We start from the raw sequence: 22,660 nt of genomic DNA on the forward strand, positions 1-22,660 counted from the left end.
GTCTACTGGGCTCATGATAAATTATTGAGGGAAGTAGTTGATGAGCATATACCTATTAAAGAACGCAAACCTCGTTTAAATAGACCTCCGTTTTTAAACAGTAATCTTAGAAGGGCTGCTTTTAAGAAAACTATGTTGCGTAATAGATACATCCGCATGAAAACACCTGCTAACTGGGAAGCCTACAGAAAGCAAAGAAATTTATAGTTAAACTCCGTAGACAGTCTGTATGGCTCTATTTCCAGGAACGATGTGGTGGAGGCCCAGCCTCTAAGGATTTTTGGCCTACTATAAAGCCTTTTTTATCTAACAAATGTGTTAATGATCAGAAAATTATTTTACCGATTTTTAAGAAAAACAACCCTATGGATAAGAGTAACTTCAGGCCTGTAAGTATTTTACCTTCTATGTCAAAAATTTTTGAAAGACTTATTCATAACCAATTAGGTGAATATTTTAAGTCTATTTTTTAATCAGGAGCAGGCCTTTATGGCTATTTCTTAAGCAGAGCTCTTGAGGACTGGATCCTTAGCAGCGACAACAAATTTTCTATAAATCTTTTAACATGCAGGATACTGCCTAGCAGCGAAAATTACCTGCATTCCTCATAACCTGACATACTCCGGGCACTTCGTTTAGCTCAGTCATGATATTTCTCCTCATATTTTACAAAATCTTGTTGAGAAGAAAGAAGTTTTTTTTATAATCTTATTGAGAAACAGTTCTGGCCAAATGAATGTCATTTCGTTTCGCAGACTGCTTCACACCTGGGATACACAGATTTGCTCCTGCAGTACACACCATATAGGATGAGTTGTTTTCCCTTTGGAATCTACCTGCCTTGTAATTTATACCATACAACCTTTGTAAATTTTTACACTTTGCTATATTAGCATTTATGTACATTACACTTCAGTGTCTTAACCTTTTTTGTTTAACATGCAGATGTTTTTTTCAACTAAATTATCATGTATCTATAGCATCTCATATATATTTTACCTGTTTTGTACTGTGATATTTTTACATATGTTTTGTCGCAAGAATAGCACTATACTCTCTCTGGACGACGAAAACCAAATAGGGCCTGAATAGCTCACCTGGATATTGCAACGGACACAAAACTTCTTTTCAAAGTAGAAAGAAATTTAAAAAAAAATGGTTTAATTGATTATTTCTCATTATTATCCATAGAAAAACCATTTAATTTCATCATTTATTTTCACACTATTTCTCAAGAGTGTCACTTTGCCAAAATCTGATTAGCTTCTGACCAAATATGGTTTAAACCCACCAACTACGTTATGACTTAATATCCATTTTAAAAAAGCATTCCTGAATTTCATCTATTTGTAGTCCCCCATAGCGGTCAGTCATTGGTTCAGTCATCGACTATGCAAAATCAGATCCTCATAGCCCAAGATTTATTATGAGGAAAAAGAGTTCAAAATGGAAGATAGTATGCTTGTATCATCAATATCCACCATAATACACGTAACTACAATACAATCTCTAAACAGGACTTACAACCAGGAGTGGCTTTGGAAACAAATAGCGTTGACTGTGACGGTTCTTTTAAAAGGTGTGATAAAAAATATTTAGCGACATTTACCGCTATGTCAATAGTATATTGATGCTTTCATGGATGTGAACCATCATATTTAAGCATCCATATTCACACATTGTATGTTGTATGAAAGTTTGTGATGGTGAAAATTACAAGAAATACAACTTTAAGGGTAGCAGTCATATTGAAAATTATCCACAATATGCCTAAATATTGCTGAACGCAACATTGCATGGTGTATTGACGTATTATCTTTCGTGTGTGGTTTTATTTCAATCGCCTTTATTTTTAACATATCAACAAAGAAAAAATGTATGATTTCAGGTTTTTTTGCAAATGAAATCTTGATACTTTACGTTTTATATTAAACAAATCATTAAACTTTGAAAGTGTAACATAATTTATGGGACACCCTGTATGTATTTATAACTCCCAGGTATCTGTATCAAAAAAAAACTTATCGGAAAGATTAAACATTAGCAAGGGTAAGCTAGCAGTCGTGGGTCACATCGAGTGTGTTTGGTAATGTCATAAAAGCGGTCTATACCTGCGGTAAAGTCTCCACACACCACAGAGCGATGGCTATCCATTTGCATCTCCGCAAACCTTCTTGCGGTGAGCTGTACTGTAATAATGGTCCCCCAAACGACCACACAACCAGAGGCGTAACAGTATTTGGCTTTCTGTGAAAACTCCGAATTGTAGAACCAGAACTGAACAAGAATGGTGAACTCCAGAATTGGCATATACACAGCATTGATGGATGAATACACGGGCAGACTGGCGTAAAGAAACACGAAGAAAATGTTAACAAGAGACGCTGTGAAGTTAGCAGTTGCCCAAAGGATGCTTAGTCCTACAACTGACTTCCGACGGAAGTTCTTATACACCTGAGGCAGTAAGACCAGGAACCACAGTGTGGTGCTGGTCAGTCCACATACATTAGCCGCAACGCAGGTCCACACAGGCCACTCTGGCCGGCAATTATGTTCCAGAGCATTTTCCGATGCGCGTGAATCGTTAGATAGTCCCGTCATGACATTGGTGGTGTAGGATATATAAATGGTTTAGTGGGCGTTCATAGGTTGTCGTGTATTTCAGAGAAATTCAAGATCGGTTTTACTTTCGTTTTGTATTAGTACACACTGAATAATGACGTAACAGATATGACTTGATAAAGCCTTATAAAGTACATATATCTAAGCATTATATACTTTGATAACTTCCATTCGGTAAAGGGGTACGGCGCATATCGGTTTTACTTTCGTTTTGTATTAGTACACACTGAATAATGACGTAACAGATATGACAATAATCATGTGTACACGCGTAGAATAAAATCACGTGTGTGTACTTGATAAAGCCTTATACAGTACATATATCTAAGCATTATATACTTGTGTAACTTCCATTCGGTAAAGGGGTACGGCGCATATCGGCCCATTTCGACCTACAATAAAATATGTAAATGTGACCTTTTTCAAAATCCAAAAATAAATATCAAAATATGAAGTTTCTGAATACATATACTTCAAATATGATATATAAATGACCTTATTTGGGAGAAAAGTAGTGTGCCAAATACAGTAGATAATTCATTAAATAACCACAAAGTTGCCTCGTCGTGCGATTTGCGACTTTTAGTGGTGGTTTTTCCGTCTTAAAATCTACCTTTTGCATAGAGCGTATCAGAGAACAAACTTTTACTATGGCTCATTTTATCCAGTGTAGTAAAGTACAACTGTAATCCTATTCCCAAAAAGTGGTCCTTCCGATGCGCTCGTGCCGAGAAATGAGAAAAACGTGATTGATAAAAATTTATAGATTATTTTAATTCAATATCATCCAGACTGCGTATGAATCAATGTGAGAAGAAGCTGAAGTATACATCTATGTTTTTTTAATATTTGTGAATACACATTTTATTCTTTGAACTTTTTTCTGTAAAAAGGCTATAACTGACCTGATCATGACACGGAGGTGGCCATGATTCGTGACACTGTATTCATGTACAATGTACCGAAATGCCAGTAAATCCCACAATAAACAATACCATTTTATAATGTAGTAATTGCTCCCAACTCTCACCTCGGAAAAGAAATAAAATTACTCAAAACTGAGCACATATTTCAAATTCACACATATTAATAATAAAACAGGCGATTTTTTGGGGTATAAAATGCATTTTGATGCTCTGTATTCTCAAGATACAATATAAATAAATGTTTTTTGGTGCATTTTATCGAAAAAGAAAAACGCTAATACTTTGTATACCTAAGACTGCACCTGCATTTATCATTGACACTCACAGTAATCGAAAAATCGTAATTTGTCGTGTATGTATGGGTGACTCGCGATTGTAGTTGTTGATAATGTAATGTGAGTGACAATACATTCGGTACAACACAAATGACTTAAAGCACCGCTTAGCTTCACGCTATTCTATACAAAAACGTTAAAACAATGGCTAGTCATTGAAAAGGGTCAATCTCTTTGCCCTAGGCTGACGATGTACTACATATACCCGCTATTACCAATGAGTATAAATTTGTCATCACTACATTTCGATTAACTGTTACCATTATCAAACAAAACAGGTATATGCAGTTGACATCCGCTTTCATTATGCGATTTTCTACTATTCGCTAACATATTTCACTTTCGATTTGGATTTTCTGAAAACAGCAAGTTATCGATAATTAAGGGTATTTTGAAACTGGCTTGGTCGACCTTTACACAAGAGTGTAATTTATGAGTAAACAAAATGGACTCCGTACGCGGTCAGAAGATTTTAAATATCTTCACCTTTCTATTGTGCCATACATTTACCACGGGACTAGATACAGGTACGTTTGTTTTATGTGAACATTGAATTATTATTTATTTACCAGATATGTTAAAATTAAGTTATATTTTTCAAAATGTAAATACATCTTCACTATTGTAAAACGTATAGATTTATTAATAGACTATCCAACAGAAAAATGCATGCATTTATTCGAGTCTATCCGACAGAAATAAAATGACAAAAATGACCTGTATTTTAAAACAATATTGTAAAATACATTTGCTGTCGGCTTGCTCAGCAGAAAAAGAAATATTAAGACTTTTACATCTTTGTTTATTTTCAGTCTGTCCAGCAAGAAAACACTTGTACACAAACTGTACCAATCCGTGTTTAGCTGGCGAAGACACGGTTTTCTGTCATTCTGACCTTACCACCAGATGTCAACCGGATTACTGTGGGGGATGTATCGCAAGGTTCTTCAACGATGTCGGCCAAGAGGTACACTGTACAGCTGGTAAGTCGGTCCCAAATATGGGTGCGCTTTAAAGGTCCTTTATCTTTCCAAAACAAATATAAAGTTTCTTAAAAACATTAATAACATAAGGAAATATATATCGATGGCCTAAGATGAGGTTACCATAGCAAACAAATGCATATTTTCTTGCGTAAACTATGTTAACAGTGAAGATTCATTTCGCTGTTTTGCTACATAAACAAGTCACCAAATTATGAAACATAGGGTATTATATGATTTATTTTTTGGTTTTGCTGTAGAGTATGGTTTTATCTGTGAACTAAAGAGCCACATCATTGGTTGTCATGACCAGCCCGGGAAAGTTCTCCACGTGACCTATGCTAACTACGGTCGGACATCGACCGTCGTATGTGTTCACCCGTATTATGGTCTGGAGCGGCTTCACAACACCACAACATGTCGCTCCCCAAGCTCTCTTAGTGTGGTCAGAGGGTGGTGTGAGGGTCAGACACAGTGTACAATCACTGCCGCTAATGAACTCTTCGGAGAAGATCCTTGCTTTGGAATTTATAAGTACCTAGAAGTGGAGGTCGAATGTGTTTTGCCAGGTACTATGAAGAAAGGTTTCTTTAAAAGTAACTGGGTTGAAATTTATCATCGCATAACATTAGAATGACGTCATTTTTGAAACGTTGCAGTTTATCTAAAGTGCACTCTGTGCTATATCATAATTCTCAATTATTTGGTAAAGTATAATCGTTAGATATTACACGTTTAAATTATATGAAGTATGAGAAGAGAGAGTTTCTGGACACTGGGATAGATGAAGGTATGTATTAGCAACATATTGAATTTATTTATTCGTTTTCACTTCATTAATAATTTGTATATGTGATTTTAAAACACTATCAGTATCATTCTTATCGTAGTGGAACGGACTTAATTTTAGAAATAGTTGCAGGATAAACAGAATACATGGTTACATGTAGTATCTGACAATACCAGATTTATTTTGGTGGTCGAAACAGATAGCCGAGATGACTTGGCATAGCCTCGTCATCATAGTCTTGGCTTTCCTAAGTCTCGCACCAAAATAAACCTTGTATAGTAAGATTTTAAGCATGTATTGTCTATATCTATGTTGTAAATGGTCACACATTGACTTGGCTTGCTTTTAACAGGCACGACATCCTTGGCTGATCATACGTCTGCATCTGTTAGCACATTGATGGCATCATTAATTCTGTTCCTGCAAAGGATTTAACAGGGAACATCAACATGCAGTATGCAAACAAAACGTTTATTTTGCGATTAAATAACATTGATTCTTTTTCACATCGAGTCGTTCTTTGTTTTACACTGCGTCACGTCGAGTCTTTCTTTGTAAATTTTACACACTTCATAAATAAAGTTTGTTTCCTTTTATAATAGTATCGTATTTCGCTTTTCTAACGCTCATAATCCACATTAATGTTTGACAGTCAATTAAACAAAACTGTTGATTGCACTTTATTTTCGGTAGTATATTAAGCTTGTTTCAGGACGAAACACACAATTGTCTGTACATTGTCTCACTTTCTGTATTCGAAATGACTAGTTCGACCGTTATATGCGACCAGAAATTCCATGTCTTGTGCCTTCTGAATTACACTGCTGAGAACTAGTGTAATTCAAACGCGCATCCTCCGATAGCAAATTACGCCATACTACAAAATCCTCCAGAAAAGCGAAACCGAATCACTAGACTGGCCACCAGACCCTAAGTTGTGGATAAGACTTTCTCAGCAGAGTTCTTTACTAAATAATCCCCCTCCCCTAGTTTGAAACTTAATCTAGAATCAGGCACGTAGAAGAGACAAAAATAATCAAGTCAATATTTTTTTTTAATATTCTAGAGACTGGTGACCAGTCTACCGAATCACCCTCACTCCTTTTTTCATGAATAAATCTTTGGGTTATAGTACCGGTATTTACATTAAACCTTATAGATCAGATAGATGTATCAAGCGACAGAAAAAGTTCCAAGCACCAAACCATATACATTTGTAACTATAACCATGTGTAATGTCGGCCATTAGCTTACGGAGAGGGAGTGATGGTATTAAGGCCCTCAGTCATCGCTGCTGTATATACTGAAGTCTTTTATTTTTGTGTTATATTTCATCGTATGAACCGCTGCTTGGTTTAAATGTGATCATTTTTGGACTGTCATTCAATATAAACCAGTTAGGTAAACCTGAGTACAGCTGGGAGTGTCAATACAATTTCAGAAATGTTTCAAAACAATTTTTTATAACAAAATTTTTTTGGTGCCACGGTGGCAGAGTGGTCATATTACCACAAGCCCTTCACCTCTGGGTCGCGAGTTTGAATCCCATGTGGGGCAGTTGCCAGGTACTGACCGCTGATCGGGGGTTTTCTCCGGGTACTCCGGCTTTCCTCCACCAGCAAACCTGGCAGGTCCTTAAAAATTGATAAAATCAAACCAAACAAAAGATAAATTTGCATATGTGCGTTCATCCATATCACACCATTCATCACATGTATACCAGTAACAGGTAAAAAGGAGAGTTATCGCCCCTGAACCAAGGTGACGGGTTTTTTCTCTACACTCAAATGTATCGGGTATTTTATTGAAAAATACTACGAAAAGTGCTACTTTTCTTGATATAGGCAGACTACAAGCTGTAGTTCATTTTTCAGAAAGTAGATTTCTGAAAAAATAAGTGGTGAACAATTCCAGTTTTAAAGAAATTGGAAAATATCGCTGGAATTTTCTCAGACAATGGACAATATGGCGGGAAGTGAGTTAAACGAAAGAACTTTTGCCAATGTTGTTGTTTTCTGAACCAGAAACCATTATACCGGAAGGATATGGGTCAGCAAAGCCAATTTTCATCATGGAAAGAGAAATCTTTGGATTGACGCAACCCCAACGCAAGGACTGGCTAACGCACCAGGAACTTTACAAATCTATCGGAGAGAAGATTGAGGCAAACCACATATGTGGCCTACAACGAACAGGGAAAATGTGGAGGGTGTACGTGGACAATATCATGGATCGGACAAAGCTGCTGACTACAGGTATTGTAATTCGTAAAAAGCTAGTCCAATTGCTTGCCACCAACCCCAGACGCCCTGATAACAATCCAGAGAACACAAGCAGAATTCGTGTCTCAAATGTACCCCTTTCAGCCGATGATGGGCAAATCAAGAGAGCTCTTACCATGTACAAGTGTGTAATAAAATCGATGTACAGAGAAAAACTGAGAGTCGATAACAAACTTACGAATTGTGACACAGGGGATAGAATTGTAATAACAGACAAACTTAACACCCCCCTCCCAAGAAATATGAAAATCGGCAGATACAACGCAACGGTTTTCCATGCTGAACAGCCGAAATCAGATACACGCCAAACGATATCTGATCCTAATAATTTGAACTGTAAGAAGTGTTTACAAACTGGCCATGTGACGAGAGACTGTACCAATTCATGGGTTTGTCGGGAATGCAATATGCCAGGGCATCGAATGATAGACTGTCCTTCCCTTCTTCAGACCACAAATTCAAACGCATTCTCTGGAAACTATGAAGAAGTAAAACCGTCTCCCCCGGGGGAAAGCGGATCGCGACAAGAGCATACAGAAACTGATCGTGAAGGATCAGTAACTGATCATGATCATGATGAGGACTCAAGTACATGTACGTGTACAGATGGTAACAGAGACAGTGACTCATCCGATGATGATGCGATAAAGACGGATGTGACTCCCTCGCGCGCGAGTTCCAAAAAGAAGCGTACAAAGAGAAAAGCAAAACGGTCCAAAGGGAAAGTCAATCGCTTTTCTCTTGAAGAATTTATGATCTTGAGTAAAGACACTCCAAAAAACTCCAATACCAATAAGAAACAAGAGGGTAGAACACCACCCACTCCACTGGATGGTTCCCCTAAGAAAAAAACAAAATTGCAGGTGCATGTGCAGGTACACAGGGACAATGAAAATGGTACAAAGCACTCACCCAAGTAATTGTTTTCAAACAATGTCAGTGTCTAAATCAATTAGTGAAAAAAGTTCAATAACAAATAAAACTTGTATTAAACAAGAATTTATTGTTAAACGAACAACAGAGATACATGCATACAGAAGAATGTATGTGAATGTATTCAAACAAAATTAAAAATGAAAAACAAACATGATGTGTTCTACTTACATTAAAGTTATAATTCACGTATACTTATTACAAACACTTTTAGTATGTAATGACCTACGCAAATGTACAATATATGTAGGTACATGTACATGTGAATACATATGTTATATTCACAATATTATTAAGATCAAAGAAACAATAAATTCATTTTTTCTCATATGCATATATATGTGTAATATGAAAAAATATAGTGAAATCAAAGAAAAAAGAAATAATATTCATTATGACTTATTCAATTTTAAATGCATATTCAGGTTTTTGTTTTGTATAAGCTTGATGTGCACCACAGGATGCATATATGCATGTTTGAGTAAAGCATATAAATGCATTTATATAAGTATATATGCTATCTGTATAATAATAACACAAAAACTTATTATCAATATAATACTATGTATATTAAATTGTAAAAAATCAATATGCATGCATGCTGTAAAACTATATTCTTACATGCAATGTTTAGAAGTGTACATTTACAAAAACATGCATGGATGTGAAAATACAAGTGTACCTTTGAGTTCTGAATTGATAGTCCAAATGTATATCCAAAAATGTATAGCGCAAAAAAAAAAAAAAAAAAAAAAAAATTCAGAATCACAAGTACTAGTATGGTTGAAAGTATGTATACTATACTTTTTTGCTTAATAAAAACATATTGTTATGATCAAAGTAAGTTACACCAAATCATCAAAACAGGTATGAATGCACAAACTGTTTATGAATTTTGGCATGTACAATCAATACTACATCATATGCAAAAATTCAGAATCCTATATGTAAAGGATATGTTTAGGTATACATATGTATATGTAAAGAGAATGTATGCCTATATAAAAACATGTAGATCCTCAATGAAAATATTTTTCCAATACAACATATACATGTACTTAATAAAAAATGAAACGTATGTGTATCAGTACAAGTATGAGTCTGTAAACTGTGTGTATGAGAGTGTAACTGTTGTATGTGAGACACATATTAAGAAAGAGAGTTTAAAAGATATCATGTATAAAAATGAAGTTAAAAATATTATTGGCATGCATATCTACATGTATATAAGTAATATGTATGTAAAATATACAGAATGTATAAAGTTGTATATGAACATGTATAATCATTGGTATAGGTCACAAAAACAAAATTCATGTAAACATTTATCACACTCATATGACTGTACACAAACAACATCAATAGTATGTATATATTTGAAAACAAAAAATAACAATTATAAATCAAACAAACAAATAATATTATGGATAGCATAAAAAATCTACATTTTATCTCCTTGAATGCACAGGGTTTGAGAGATGGTTCAAAAAGACAACGGTTAATACAATACATAAAGCAACAAAAATGTGACCTGGTTTTTCTACAAGAAACTCACTATACACAAGAGTTATTTCCCTTGCTAGAACAAGAGTATGAAGGACAAATCTATCATAACATTTGGACAAGTGATAGCAGGGGTGTTTCAATATATATTAATAAAAATGTACAATATACTTTAATAGACCAATACAAGTCTGACGATGGGAGAATTTTAATGTTAGTCTTAAAAATAAATAATAATATATACTCCGTAACAAATATTTATGCACCAAATGATCCGGTTAAGCGAAATACATTTTTTTTAAAATTAAAAGAAAACATGAATAAAATAAGTGTAGGTATAAATATAATAGGGGGTGATTTTAATGAAACCCTGAAGCCAATCGACAGAAAATCAAGGAATGCCAAAATTAGAAAACCTGTTTTCGGTTTAACAGATTTAATGAAATTTTTTAAACTTATTGATATCTGGCGCGAAAAAAACTCAAAGATTATGCAATTTAGTTGGAGACGAAAAAATGGAAGGGAAGCAAGCAGATTAGACTACTGGCTGATAACAAAAGATTTCATAAATAGGATAAAGTCATGTGACATAAGGCCAGCACAGATACGATCAACTGACCATATGGCTGTATCACTTAAACTAATAAATGTAGGCGAAAATCGGGGAAAGGGAAATTGGAAAATGAATAACAGTGTACTTACAGATAATAATTACAATAAAAAAATAAAAAATGTTATTAAAATAGCAGAAAGAGAATGCCAAAGGGGTAACCTAAATAAAAGACAAACATGGGACTATATTAAAGTTCTAATAAGGGAAGCTACAATAAATTTCTGTAAAAAACAAAGTAAACAAAGAAAAGATGATGTTACATATCTAGAAGAAAAACTTACAAAGCTTTATGAAATAAATGAAAATGCACCAGATAAAATTAATGATGAACAGATTAAACAATTAGAAAAGGAAATAGAAGCATATTATGACCATAAAGCACAAGGAGAAAAAATAAGATCTAGATGTCAATACATAACTAAGGGGGAGAGAACAAATAAATACTTTTTGGGCTTAGAAAAACAAAGACAGGCCAAAAAAGTCATACATAAAGTTCGAGATAAAGATAATAACTTAGTAACTGATGAAAACAAAATTCTTGATGTCATACGCCTGTTTTATGAAGACTTATACACAAGTAAAAATCCCAAAAAAGAATCCATAAAGAGGTATCTGGAAAATACAAATATTCAACGTACACTAAATGAAGCTGAAAAAGTCCAGTGTGATGGAGTCCTAACAAAAATTGAATGTACATTTGCTATTAAAAATATGAAAAAAATAAAAGCCCTGGTCTGGATGGCCTTACTGTAGAATTCTATGAGCACTTCTGGAGTATTATAGGAGATCTAGTAATAGATGCATTAAATGAAGCATATCGTGATGGTGAAATGTCAGAGTCACAGAAAATAGGCCTACTCTCTTTAATTTACAAAAAAGGAGATGAAACTTCTTTACAAAATTGGAGGCCAATCACTTTACTTAATATAGATTATAAGATTGCAGCATATGTGCTAGCACAAAGATTGAAAAAAATTATGCCAAGCATTATACACTCTGATCAAAATGGATACATCAAAAACAGATTTATTGGGTTTAATATAAGGCAAATACAAGATATAATAGATTATGCAGAAAAATTTGAAACAGATAGTGCAGTCATATTTTTGGATTTTAAAAAAGCTTTTGATACCATCGAATGGGATTTTATGCTTAATGCGCTAAAATATTTTGGTTTTGGAGAATCTTTCATATCCTGGGTTCGCACACTGTATTACGATATATATGGGTGTATTTCAAACAACAACTTCATATCAGATTCATACAAAATATCTCGAGGAATAAGACAAGGTTGTCCATTAAGTTGTTTGATTTTTGTAATATCAGTTGAAATAATGGCAATTAAAATAAGAAATAACAACAACATTAAAGGAGTTACAATTAAAGGAAAAACAATGAAAATTTCACAGTTGGCAGATGATACAACACTGTTTTTAAAATCAAATGATATAAAAAATGCAATAAAAGAAATTGAATACTTTGGTATGCATTCTGGACTTGAGTTGAATAAAGAAAAATCTGAAGGTCTTTGGTTAGGCAAAAACAAAAATAAAAAAGATGTATATGGGATAAAGATGACACGAGATAATATAAAGTCTCTTGGCGTGATATTTGGTACTAAAAAAAGAGAAGTGGAACAGATTAACTGGGAAAAAAACATTAACTCTATTAATTACCTGATAAAAAATTGGAAAAAAAGAAAACTCACATTAATTGGAAAAACAACTATAATAAATGCATTGATAATACCGAAAATAACATTCCTAGCAACAGTGCAGCATGTAACGACTGAACAGGTTAAGGCTTTAGAAAAAATTATATATGGATATCTATGGGATGATAAACCAGATAAAATAAAAAGAAAAGTAATGATAAATGAATTAGATGAAGGAGGTTTGAAAATAAGAGATATTGAAACACACATTGAAATGTTAAGAATAACATGGGTAAACAGGTTTTTTGATACAACAAATCAATCTTCAAACTGGACAGTTATACCAAAATTTCATTTTGACAAATTTGGAAAGAAATTATTAATCTTCAGAATGCGAATACAATCTCTAAGAATGGTACAAAACATAGAAGAAATTCCATCCTTTTACAAAAATATTCTTGACTCGTGGGTAAAATTTAAGAATATAAATACAAATAATATACAAGTACCTACAAGTATTCAAAATGAAATAATATGGGGTAATGCCAACATCACATGCGGGGGTAAATCTATTATATTTAAACACTGGATAGACAGTGGTATAATAACAATAAAAGACTTATGTGATGAAGCTGGAAAACTAAATGATGCCACCATTTATTCAAAATTAATAAGTAAAGCTAATTGGATTGCTGAACTCATGAAAATAAAAAAAATCTATACCAAAATCATGGGTTGAGAAATTGGAACTAGAAACAGTGGAAGTAAATAAAGATGAAATTGAAATGTTAAATGGGTATACTAATAAATTTATATATAACACCTTAATTACACCCGGTCCACCCCAACTGCGAACGATGCGTGTATATAAACCCCTACCGCTCTACCGCTGACTTGTATCGATGTATTGAATGAGTGTAGTTATTTATAGACTCCAGTACTGTCGCCAAATCCACAGGTAAACTGGTACTGGATGCTACGCTCGGGCCTCTCATCCAGCTTAACGAAACTGAATGGCTAGTTAGCTTAACCGATCTATATATCATCAACAATGCGTCTGTATCTACTTAAAAACAAAACAAATATTCTTCAAATTGCATAAAAATTCACTTGACTAGTATTTCTTTATTTTAGATATTTTAACAAATCTTCATATTTCTAGTAAAACTGCATATGAAACTCCTTATAGATCTAGCTATGCTCATTACGTAGGGAACCGCCATAACATGTCCCGGCTGCAGGCCGTGTGCAAAGAGTCATCTCGGGCTAGTGGGATTTATAAGACGAGTCCTAAACTGTCCTATATTTAGGATTTTCAATAAGTGGTTTGTAATATTATTACAGCAAAACTGACAAGCTAGAAGGTTAGTGGCATTTTAACCGTACTGTTATATATAATTAGCCATCAGCTTGGATCTGGTGCCGTACAGATAGTGAGTTCACTCACGATGTGATTATTGCAAGCCAACGTAAATGCTATCGGAATGCTCTTTAAAGTTTGTTAATGATCTCAAACACACTTAAAACTTATTGTGGCAATATTAAAGTAACTAAATTATAATATTTTCAAATAGTTCTGATAACTATTCATGTGTAATATCTCCAGACATTGACATGTGTACGGATCGAATACGGCGGACTGCCAATGTTTTTGACATGTTCTGCAAGATATATTTCACTGTTTCAGTTACGGTGGCCAATAAAAGAAAACAAGCACAGTGCAATTATATTATGTTATTTCTTCTAAATACAACACTTTTTGTGCAAGTTGTCAAGCATTTATTGTGAATGTTTTGCAATGAAATTACCACCTTTATAACACTGAATTTGTGGTTCCCCGGACATCGTTTTCCCCAAAATTTGAATGCGCAAAATATACCGATAGTAGATTTTTTTCAGTATTTAAAGCCATAAGAAAAAATACATGTGCAAAGTACACTGGTGTGTAAGTAACACAAGATTTTACGGTATTTGTAACATTTACGATTGTGTTTGGTATAGCTGATGTAGCCAGAGCGCCCCGCGATTTACCTGTGGATTTGGCGACAGTACTCGGAGTCTAAAAATAGCCACGTTGTGTCGGTAGAGTGTTAGCGTTTATCGCTACACGGTACAGAATTTCTCGCTGTGTTACAAATCAATCGATTGACGGTAAGGAACTTCATAATATTTATCATTCGCAGTTGGGGTGGACCGGGTGTAAATCTAAAAAAGAAAACCCAAGTCTGATAGAAAAGTGGAAAAATCAATTCCATGCTGGGAATAAAGATTTCCATGAAAATTTTAAATTCATCTTCAAAAACTTGCATGATAATGCATTGAAAATCTTCAAATGGAAATTGATTCATAATATTATTCCAACTAGAAAAAATCTGAAGAGATGGAGGATAGAAAATTCAGACTTGTGTCCATATTGTAATAAGATTGATGATAACTTACATTTTTTCATCGAGTGCGCGCCCATGTAGAAACATTTTGGAATACCCTAACAATCAATATGCATAAATTAGGAATAATTATAAATATTAGAAAATTAAAATATTTGGTTATTGGATACAAACCGGGAAACAAAAAAATGAAACAATTTAACTTTATGCTAGCATTAGCAGGGTACACAATATATAAATCTTTTTATGTCAGTGAAAAAAGACAAAAGAGTCTAGATATTTATAATATGTTTATGGCAGATCTAACCTTTTATACTAAATTTCTCAAACACCTTCAACAATAAGTGTAAAAACTAAAAACAAATAAACATATTAGTTAATCACTAATTATGAAAAAAAAAATGACACACAATTTAAAAAAAAAAATGTCCATGTCCTTTAGGGAAATCTATCTTCTGAAGTGTTCAGCAGCTTTGTTTTTGTTTTTTCTCTTCTTTTAACTATTCTTTCTTCAGATCCATGGAAAATTTCAAACAATCACTTTTAATAAAATCCACAATGTATAATATTCCTCTTTGGACACTGAAAAGTAATAATAACAACAAATCAGCATACAAAATATACAAAATACATTCTTTTTGGTATAGGCCTAGTACATAACAATTGTAAGGTACCAGGTACATGTACATGACATTGGTGCATGCTACTTAATATATATATATACAGGTATAAACAGAAGTACACAAAAACGTACTAAATTAATATTTGACATATACATCTCATTGATTATTTAGAAAAATAATTATATTATTTATCTAATTATCTACGTAGTTTGCATTAATTATAGTTATCTAAGATATGACGTATAATGTGCAACTATCATTGCTTTATCAATGACATAATCAGATGAAAATTGTTTAAACGCTGAAATAACTTGAATTCATACGTATACTGTATACAAAGAGACCTGGAAGTCTGTTGCATCCGTTATATGTTATGATCCTATTATAGTGTCGGTAAAGTATATTTTAGGCCGATTTTTGTTAGGCTTGAGACCGACACTGGAACTGAAATGAGTCGTTGTTTACACATTAGGCCTTCATTGTAAAAGTTTTACACGGCAATGCAAACGTACTTCCCAGGTCCCTGGCTGTGATAGTATGGATTCAGCAACAGCAATTAAAAATGTAAAAAAATTGTGTACTTACCAAAAATAGCAGTATTGTAAAGAGACTAAACACGTGTGACCATCCAAACACTGATAATATTTCCACGTGTATTATCGGCCACGTGTGGGAGATGTACGCCCACGTGAAAATATGAACTTCCGGTTAGTCTATTATCTCCCTTACATTTAAGGTTACATAATACCATTTATGAACGTAAGGTATGTGCGTGATTGAAAGTGCGAACGACGAATAAGTCTCCTCCTGTGAGAGGACAGATGTGTATTTTGTTGTTATGCTTATTATAAATAAACATTTATTTTTAAAAAAAAAAAAAAAAAAAAAACAGGTAAAAACTTGCACACTTTAACATCTGTTTAGGAGTCAGTCAACCATGTCAATCCATGCATCAAACACTGTATACAAATTCACACGTGTATTGACCATTTATAAGTAAATCCTGTACATTCTATGAAATAAAAAATACAAACTGACTATGTTTCCGAGCATTACATGTACAGTGTATGTTGATATCGGTCTTATAAAACACAATAACGAAATGTGAAATTTCATAATAAAATAATTAAAACTTTATATATTGAACTAAATACTAATTGTAACATATAATCTTGTGAAGGATCCGCCATTGATGGTCCGAAGATATTGATGATAAAACTACGGTCAAATTAGCAAGTATCTGGACAGCACTTTACAAATGTTGGTTAATTACCACAACATCGTTGTAAGTTATGAAGTTAACCCTTATCGAGGATACAGTACGTATAGATTGATGCAATAAATGTTAGAATGCAGATTCATGTATCCTTATTATGAAGTGTCAATGCTAGATAAGCTTTGTTTATTAGAATATTTTTATTTTTCATTATAGGCCGCATTGGTCTTCAGAAACATTAATCATTTGACATCAATCTAATCGTAACAATAACACTATGCCACAAACATACTTTGATCACAACATGCATATGGTCACTTTGTTTAGTCATAACAACCGGTTCTACCGTTTGTTTAAGTAATTATCTAATTTTGACTGACAGAGAATTTGAGATTACTGTTAACAACCTCGCTTATCCATATCATATTTCAAAGGCATTTTAGACACGGGTAGCTAGTTGTTTGGGTAGAACGAATATACGTACACGGCTTACTATGACACCATTTTTTATCTTAAAGTCTTTTGAGCTACAATATTGCAGCTAGTAGTTTAAATTTGACGATGATTTCACGGATTACTCCAGTTGCATGTAAGTGTTGGCAATGAGTGATATGTTAAATGAAAGAAAAACATTTCCGAAATATTGTCGTACACAGTATGTAACGTGTTAGTTAGATTAAATGTACTTTTTAATCGCTTATTAAGTGAAGTGGGGTGCTGTAGATCACGTGACCTAGCTGCCAACCCTGATAATGTGTTATTACCAAGACATGCTCTCAGATATTTTTAGTCTGCAAATACCCGTCGTTTAATCATGATTTCAAACCGTATAGAGGATCACACTTTAACATAAATTTAATTTTTTTGGACATTCATTTTTTTTCATTACTGATTTGTAAATTTCATCGAAGTGGTCAGATCATTCAGCGTTTGAATTAAAAATGACTCAAAGAGATGTCCATGGAAACTATTAAAATCTAAATACTACCGTCACGAAACGTTTGAATAAAAATAACACACTTTCTGATATGAAATTCCATCTAAGCCAAACCAGGAGCATATACCGACCGCTTTTAATTCTTTCCATATATACTCGTATTACAATTTAAGTAACATTGGATGAGAAACAATTAACCAAATCCAGTGATTGTCTTTGTCAGTAAACAATACATTACATGTGCCTCATTTTGGTGACTAATACAATAGTCAGACTTCCCGCCGGTAAAGCACGTGCAATGCAGATTACTTACAGATGCCAAAATCTCGCGAGATAGGATGAAGTATGAATGAGATCCGAGTACACAGCATACTGCTGGAGAGATACAACACTCAGTTTCAGGGACTACTTCAAAAACTCATCAGGCCGGCTGCAGGTAGGTCCGATGTACACTACTGTATTCTTATCAAACAGTATAAAGATTGTCATTGTCGTTAGAGACTGAATTAATGGTTGAGTATTGTATGGAATGTTTATTATCAATTCAGGATCTCTGACCTTAATCCCGATCGTCTCTTACCAAGTTTGGGAAATCGAAACACACAAGAAAAAGTAATGACTCACCGTATTTTAATTTACAGGGGATAGCATAATACAATGTATAACATAATTGTTTCGTAACATATTTTGTGGTACAAACATTAAGTTTTTGAATATTCTGTAATATTAATATGTTTTTTATTGAAAATCATGCAGATCAAAATTATGACCTGTGAATGTATTTCATTTCAAGAGACAGGTTATTTTATACAAATGAAGTTAGATAACGATAAATATCTGTATTTTCTTATTTTGGTATTCTAATCTGTCGGTTATAAGATGAGTCAATTATTCCCCCATTGGGGCCCCTAAACACGTGCTTGCCATGCTGCAGCGCCTGTCAGTTATGTAGGACTGTGTAAGAGACTTTCACGTGCTCTTCTGCTCTATTAATGTACTGTATGTGTAGTCGTGTCTATGTCTGTCCCTATGAGATGGTCATTGAGTCACATTAACAATTTTTTCATGACTGACACCCAGGGGCCTTAGGGGTTAGGCTAAAAGAAGTCAAATAGGCCAAAACTTCAAAAATCTTCGTCTGAAGTTCTGGAAATAGCAGAATCGAATCCGTTACTCTACACAGATGGAAAAATTTTAAGGTCCTTTACAAAAAATGTGAATCATATGACGCTGGAGTCTCACGTTTCCCCGTGGGGAGCGGTCAAGTATACTACAGATTAAATAGGGAATACACATTTATGAACATTATTTGCTTAGTTTTCATAGGAAATGAGTCAATCTGGGTTAGAATTATTAACCGGAGATAACATTTTAACATAATATGCATATTGGTCCTGGCTAGAGGAGTGGGGCCAAAAGAGGTCAAAATAGCTAAAATTTCAAAAATCTTCTTCTGAATTCACAGATTTTATGGAACAAGGTTGAAAGGTCTTAAGGCCCTTTACAAAAATTGTGAATTTCATGTTCCTGGGATCTCAGAGTTTCCCCTGGGGAGGGGGTCAAATATACTATAGCTTACTATTGGAACAACATATTTATGAACATTATTTGCTCAATTTTTATAGGAAATGAGTCAAACTGGGTTAGAATAATAAGCCTGAGATATTGCATTTTAACATATCCATATTGTTCCTGGTCGACCCACAGGGATCAGGGGGTTGTGGCCAAACAGGGTAAAAAAGTCTGACATTTCGAAAAACCTTCTTCTAAATTATTTCCAAATAATCTTCATAGATTAAAAAGTCAAATTTAGAAAATCACTGACTGGCTGCAAGGTCCCGATGAGCCAATATAGATAGTGTTTATAGTGTTTGTTTCATTCTGTACTCAGGTCACCGTTAAGACCAATGGGCCTCTTGTCATCCAATACTGCTCACTTGTTTGCTATCTTTCCTCTTTTACATCAACACTTCTCTTTTTTTTTAATTTCTTGATTTTTAAATCCAAGAAAAGTAATTCCCAATGCCCTACCTGACTCCCTTTCACAAATCACTGGGCCCTGTTTCCCTGTATAGTGACAAGTCAATATGATTATCATCTCTGGTTTCCACAACCATATTTTCATCGTATACCTATTGTCTCCAAAACCATTACGTTGGCATAAAATATTATGATAACATTATTGTTACCATTCGCACTAAATGTCTGCCATAACAACACTGTTGCAATATCATTTATTCCTTAATGTTTGTTATTATAATGTGCTTAAAAAGTTTTGTTCCTTTCCTTGATATATTTCCCTACAAATTATAGGAATTCATTGAGCTGTTCTATTTTTCTCTTTGAAGTTACGATGCAGCATATAGATATGTTTATTGTTATAGTAATCTGTACGTAGCGACATACATACATTGTACAAGTGAATCCCAGGAATGATCACTCCTCACCCCCTGTCCTACTCCACTGTGTTGGTTATACCCTACCATATTGTCGGACGAGATTATTCCGGTAGTCTATCAAGAGTGGGCTCAGACGCCGAGGCTGACATAAGTAGCTTTACTTACATCATCTTCTGGGCACACGTCTGCCCATCCCTCTAGTGTTTATATGTATGTGTGTAATTATGGCCTTTGTATATGTTTGTCTACTTTGATAACGACGTAACAGTCTCATATCTTAAGCAGTCTACCTTTTTATTATTCGTGCTAATATATGGTTAACAGAATACAGACACAATCGTCATTTCTTCTAAACGTTAAAATCAGGTACATTGATATTTGTTCTAAAATGTATGCCTAAAAAAACGCCTTCACTATTTGAACATTAAACTAGTCAGTGTGTATACAGAATAATTGTTATAAAAAACTGATATGCTGTTAAGTCATCAACTATAGTGTTATCATAATGAAATATATATGTATGATAACATACATCACCGTGATATTCTGATGATACACTTACAGTGTATCTCTCTCAATAATAAATCATCGTCTATCATTTCACCTCTCATTGTTTGATATCCTACTATACTCATCTCTCAATAATAAACCATCGTCTATCATTTCACCTCTAATCGTTTGATATCCTAATGTACTCACCTCTCCATAATAAATCATCGTCCATCATTTCACCTCTAATTGTTTGATATCCTACTGTACTCACCTCTCCATAATAAATCATCGTCTATCATTTCACCTCTAATCGTTTGATATCCTAATGTACTCACCTCTCCATAATAAATCATCGTCCATCATTTCACCTCTAATCGTTTGATATCCTAATGTACTCACCTCTCCATAATAAATCATCGTCTATCATTTCACCTCTAATCGTTTGATATCCTAATGTACTCACCTCTCCATAATAAATCATCGTCTATCATTTTACATCTCATGGTTTGATATCCTACTGTACTCATCTCTCTATAATAAATCATCGTCTATCATTTCACCTCTGATCGTTTGATATCCTACTATACTCACCTCTATGATAAATCATCGTCCATCATTTCACCTCTAATCGTTTGATATCCTAATGTACTCACCTCTCCATAATAAATCATCGTCTATCATTTCACCTCTAATTGTTTGATATCCTACTGTACTCATCTCTCTATAATAAATCATCGTCCATCATTTCACCTCTAATCGTTTGATATCCTAATGTACTCACCTCTCCATAATAAATCATCGTCTTTCATTCCACCTCTAATTGTCCAACTGTACTCACCTCTCCATAATAAATCATCGTCTATCATTTTACCTCTCATTGTCTGACATCATACTGTACTCATCTCTCCATAATAAATCATCGTCTATCATTTCACCTCTAATTGCTTGATATCCAACTGTACTCACCTCTCCATAATAAATCATCGTCTTTCATTTCACCTCTCATTGCCTGACATCATACTGTACTCACCTCTCCATAATAAACCATCGTCTATCATTTCACCTCTAATCGTTTGATATCCTACTGTACTCACCTCTCCATAATAAATCATCGTCCATCATTTCACCTCTAATCGTTTGATATCCTAATGTACTCACCTCTCCATAATAAATCATCGTCTATCATTTCACCTCTCATTGTCCAACTGTACTCATCTCTCCATAATAAATCATCGTCCATCATTTCACCTCTAATCGTTTGATATCCTAATGTACTCACCTCTCCATAATAAATCATCGTCTTTCATTTCACCTCTCATTGTCTGACATCATACTGTACTTATCTCTCCATAATAAACCATCGTCTTTCATTTCACCTCTCATTGTCTGACATCATACTGTACTCATCTCTCCATAATAAATCATCGTCCATCATTTCACCTCTAATCGTTTGATATCCTACTGTACTCATCTCTCCATAATAAATCATCGTCCATCATTTCACCTCTAATTGTTTGATATCCTACTGTACTCATCTCTCTATAATAAATCATCGTCCATCATTTCACCTCTAATTGTTTGATATCCTTCTGTACTCACCTCTCTATAATAAATCATCGTCCATCATTTCACCTCTAATCGTTTGATATCCTACTGTACTCACCTCTCCATAATAAATCATCGTCCATCATTTCACCTCTAATCGTTTGATATCCTACTATACTCACCTCTCCATAATAAATCATCGTCCATCATTTCACCTCTAATTGTTTGATATCCTACTATACTCACCTCTCCATAATAAATCATCGTCCATCATTTCACCTCTAATCGTTTGATATCCTACTATACTCACCTCTCCATAATAAATCATCGTCCATCATTTCACCTCTAATCGTTTGATATCCTACTATACTCACCTCTCTATAACAAATCATAGTCCATCATTTCACCTCTAATTGTTTG

General features: G+C 34.0%; 2 protein-coding genes across 3 annotated transcripts in view; both read left to right on the top strand.

Annotated features, from left to right (window-relative positions):
* Window positions 1–4,111: 4,111 nt before the first annotated feature.
* LOC138336781 (latrophilin-like protein 1) lies at window positions 4,112–6,164 on the top strand. Of its 2 annotated transcripts, none has more exons than XR_011210464.1 (4): window positions 4,112–4,410; window positions 4,696–4,866; window positions 5,127–5,656; window positions 6,009–6,164. XR_011210464.1 is itself a non-coding variant. In XM_069286345.1 (4 exons), the coding sequence occupies exons 1-4, from the start codon at window positions 4,329–4,331 to the stop codon at window positions 6,089–6,091; spliced, it is 645 nt and encodes a 214-aa protein (XP_069142446.1). In that variant the 5' UTR covers window positions 4,115–4,328; the 3' UTR covers window positions 6,092–6,164. The 2 variants fall into 2 exon arrangements, 1 of the variants encoding a protein (XP_069142446.1); XM_069286345.1 differs by having other exon boundaries at window positions 4,115–4,410; window positions 5,127–5,435.
* An 11,921-nt stretch (window positions 6,165–18,085) lies between these two features.
* LOC138336165 (probable serine/threonine-protein kinase kinX) overlaps window positions 18,086–22,660 on the top strand; it is a 34,460-nt gene continuing 29,885 nt past the window's right edge. Inside the window, exon 1 of the mRNA XM_069285505.1 lies at window positions 18,086–18,240. Coding sequence (XP_069141606.1) covers window positions 18,150–18,240 — 91 coding nt within the window. The 5' untranslated portion in view covers window positions 18,086–18,149. The remainder of the gene's footprint in view (window positions 18,241–22,660) is intronic.

The sequence above is a fragment of the Argopecten irradians genome, chromosome 12 (assembly GCF_041381155.1).
Source record: "Argopecten irradians isolate NY chromosome 12, Ai_NY, whole genome shotgun sequence".
In the NCBI taxonomy this organism is placed as follows: domain Eukaryota; kingdom Metazoa; phylum Mollusca; class Bivalvia; order Pectinida; family Pectinidae; genus Argopecten; species Argopecten irradians.

Excerpts from the sequence above, each read along its gene's own strand:
- LOC138336781 (XM_069286345.1), top strand. The coding sequence starts at position 4,329 with ATGGACTCCGTACGCGGTCAGAAGATTTTAAATATCTTCACCTTTCTA. Across the intron at positions 4,411-4,695 it reads TACCACGGGACTAGATACAG|TCTGTCCAGCAAGAAAACAC; the intron begins GTACGTTTGTTT and ends GTTTATTTTCAG. Across the intron at positions 5,436-6,008 it reads GGTCGAATGTGTTTTGCCAG|GCACGACATCCTTGGCTGAT; the intron begins GTACTATGAAGA and ends TGCTTTTAACAG.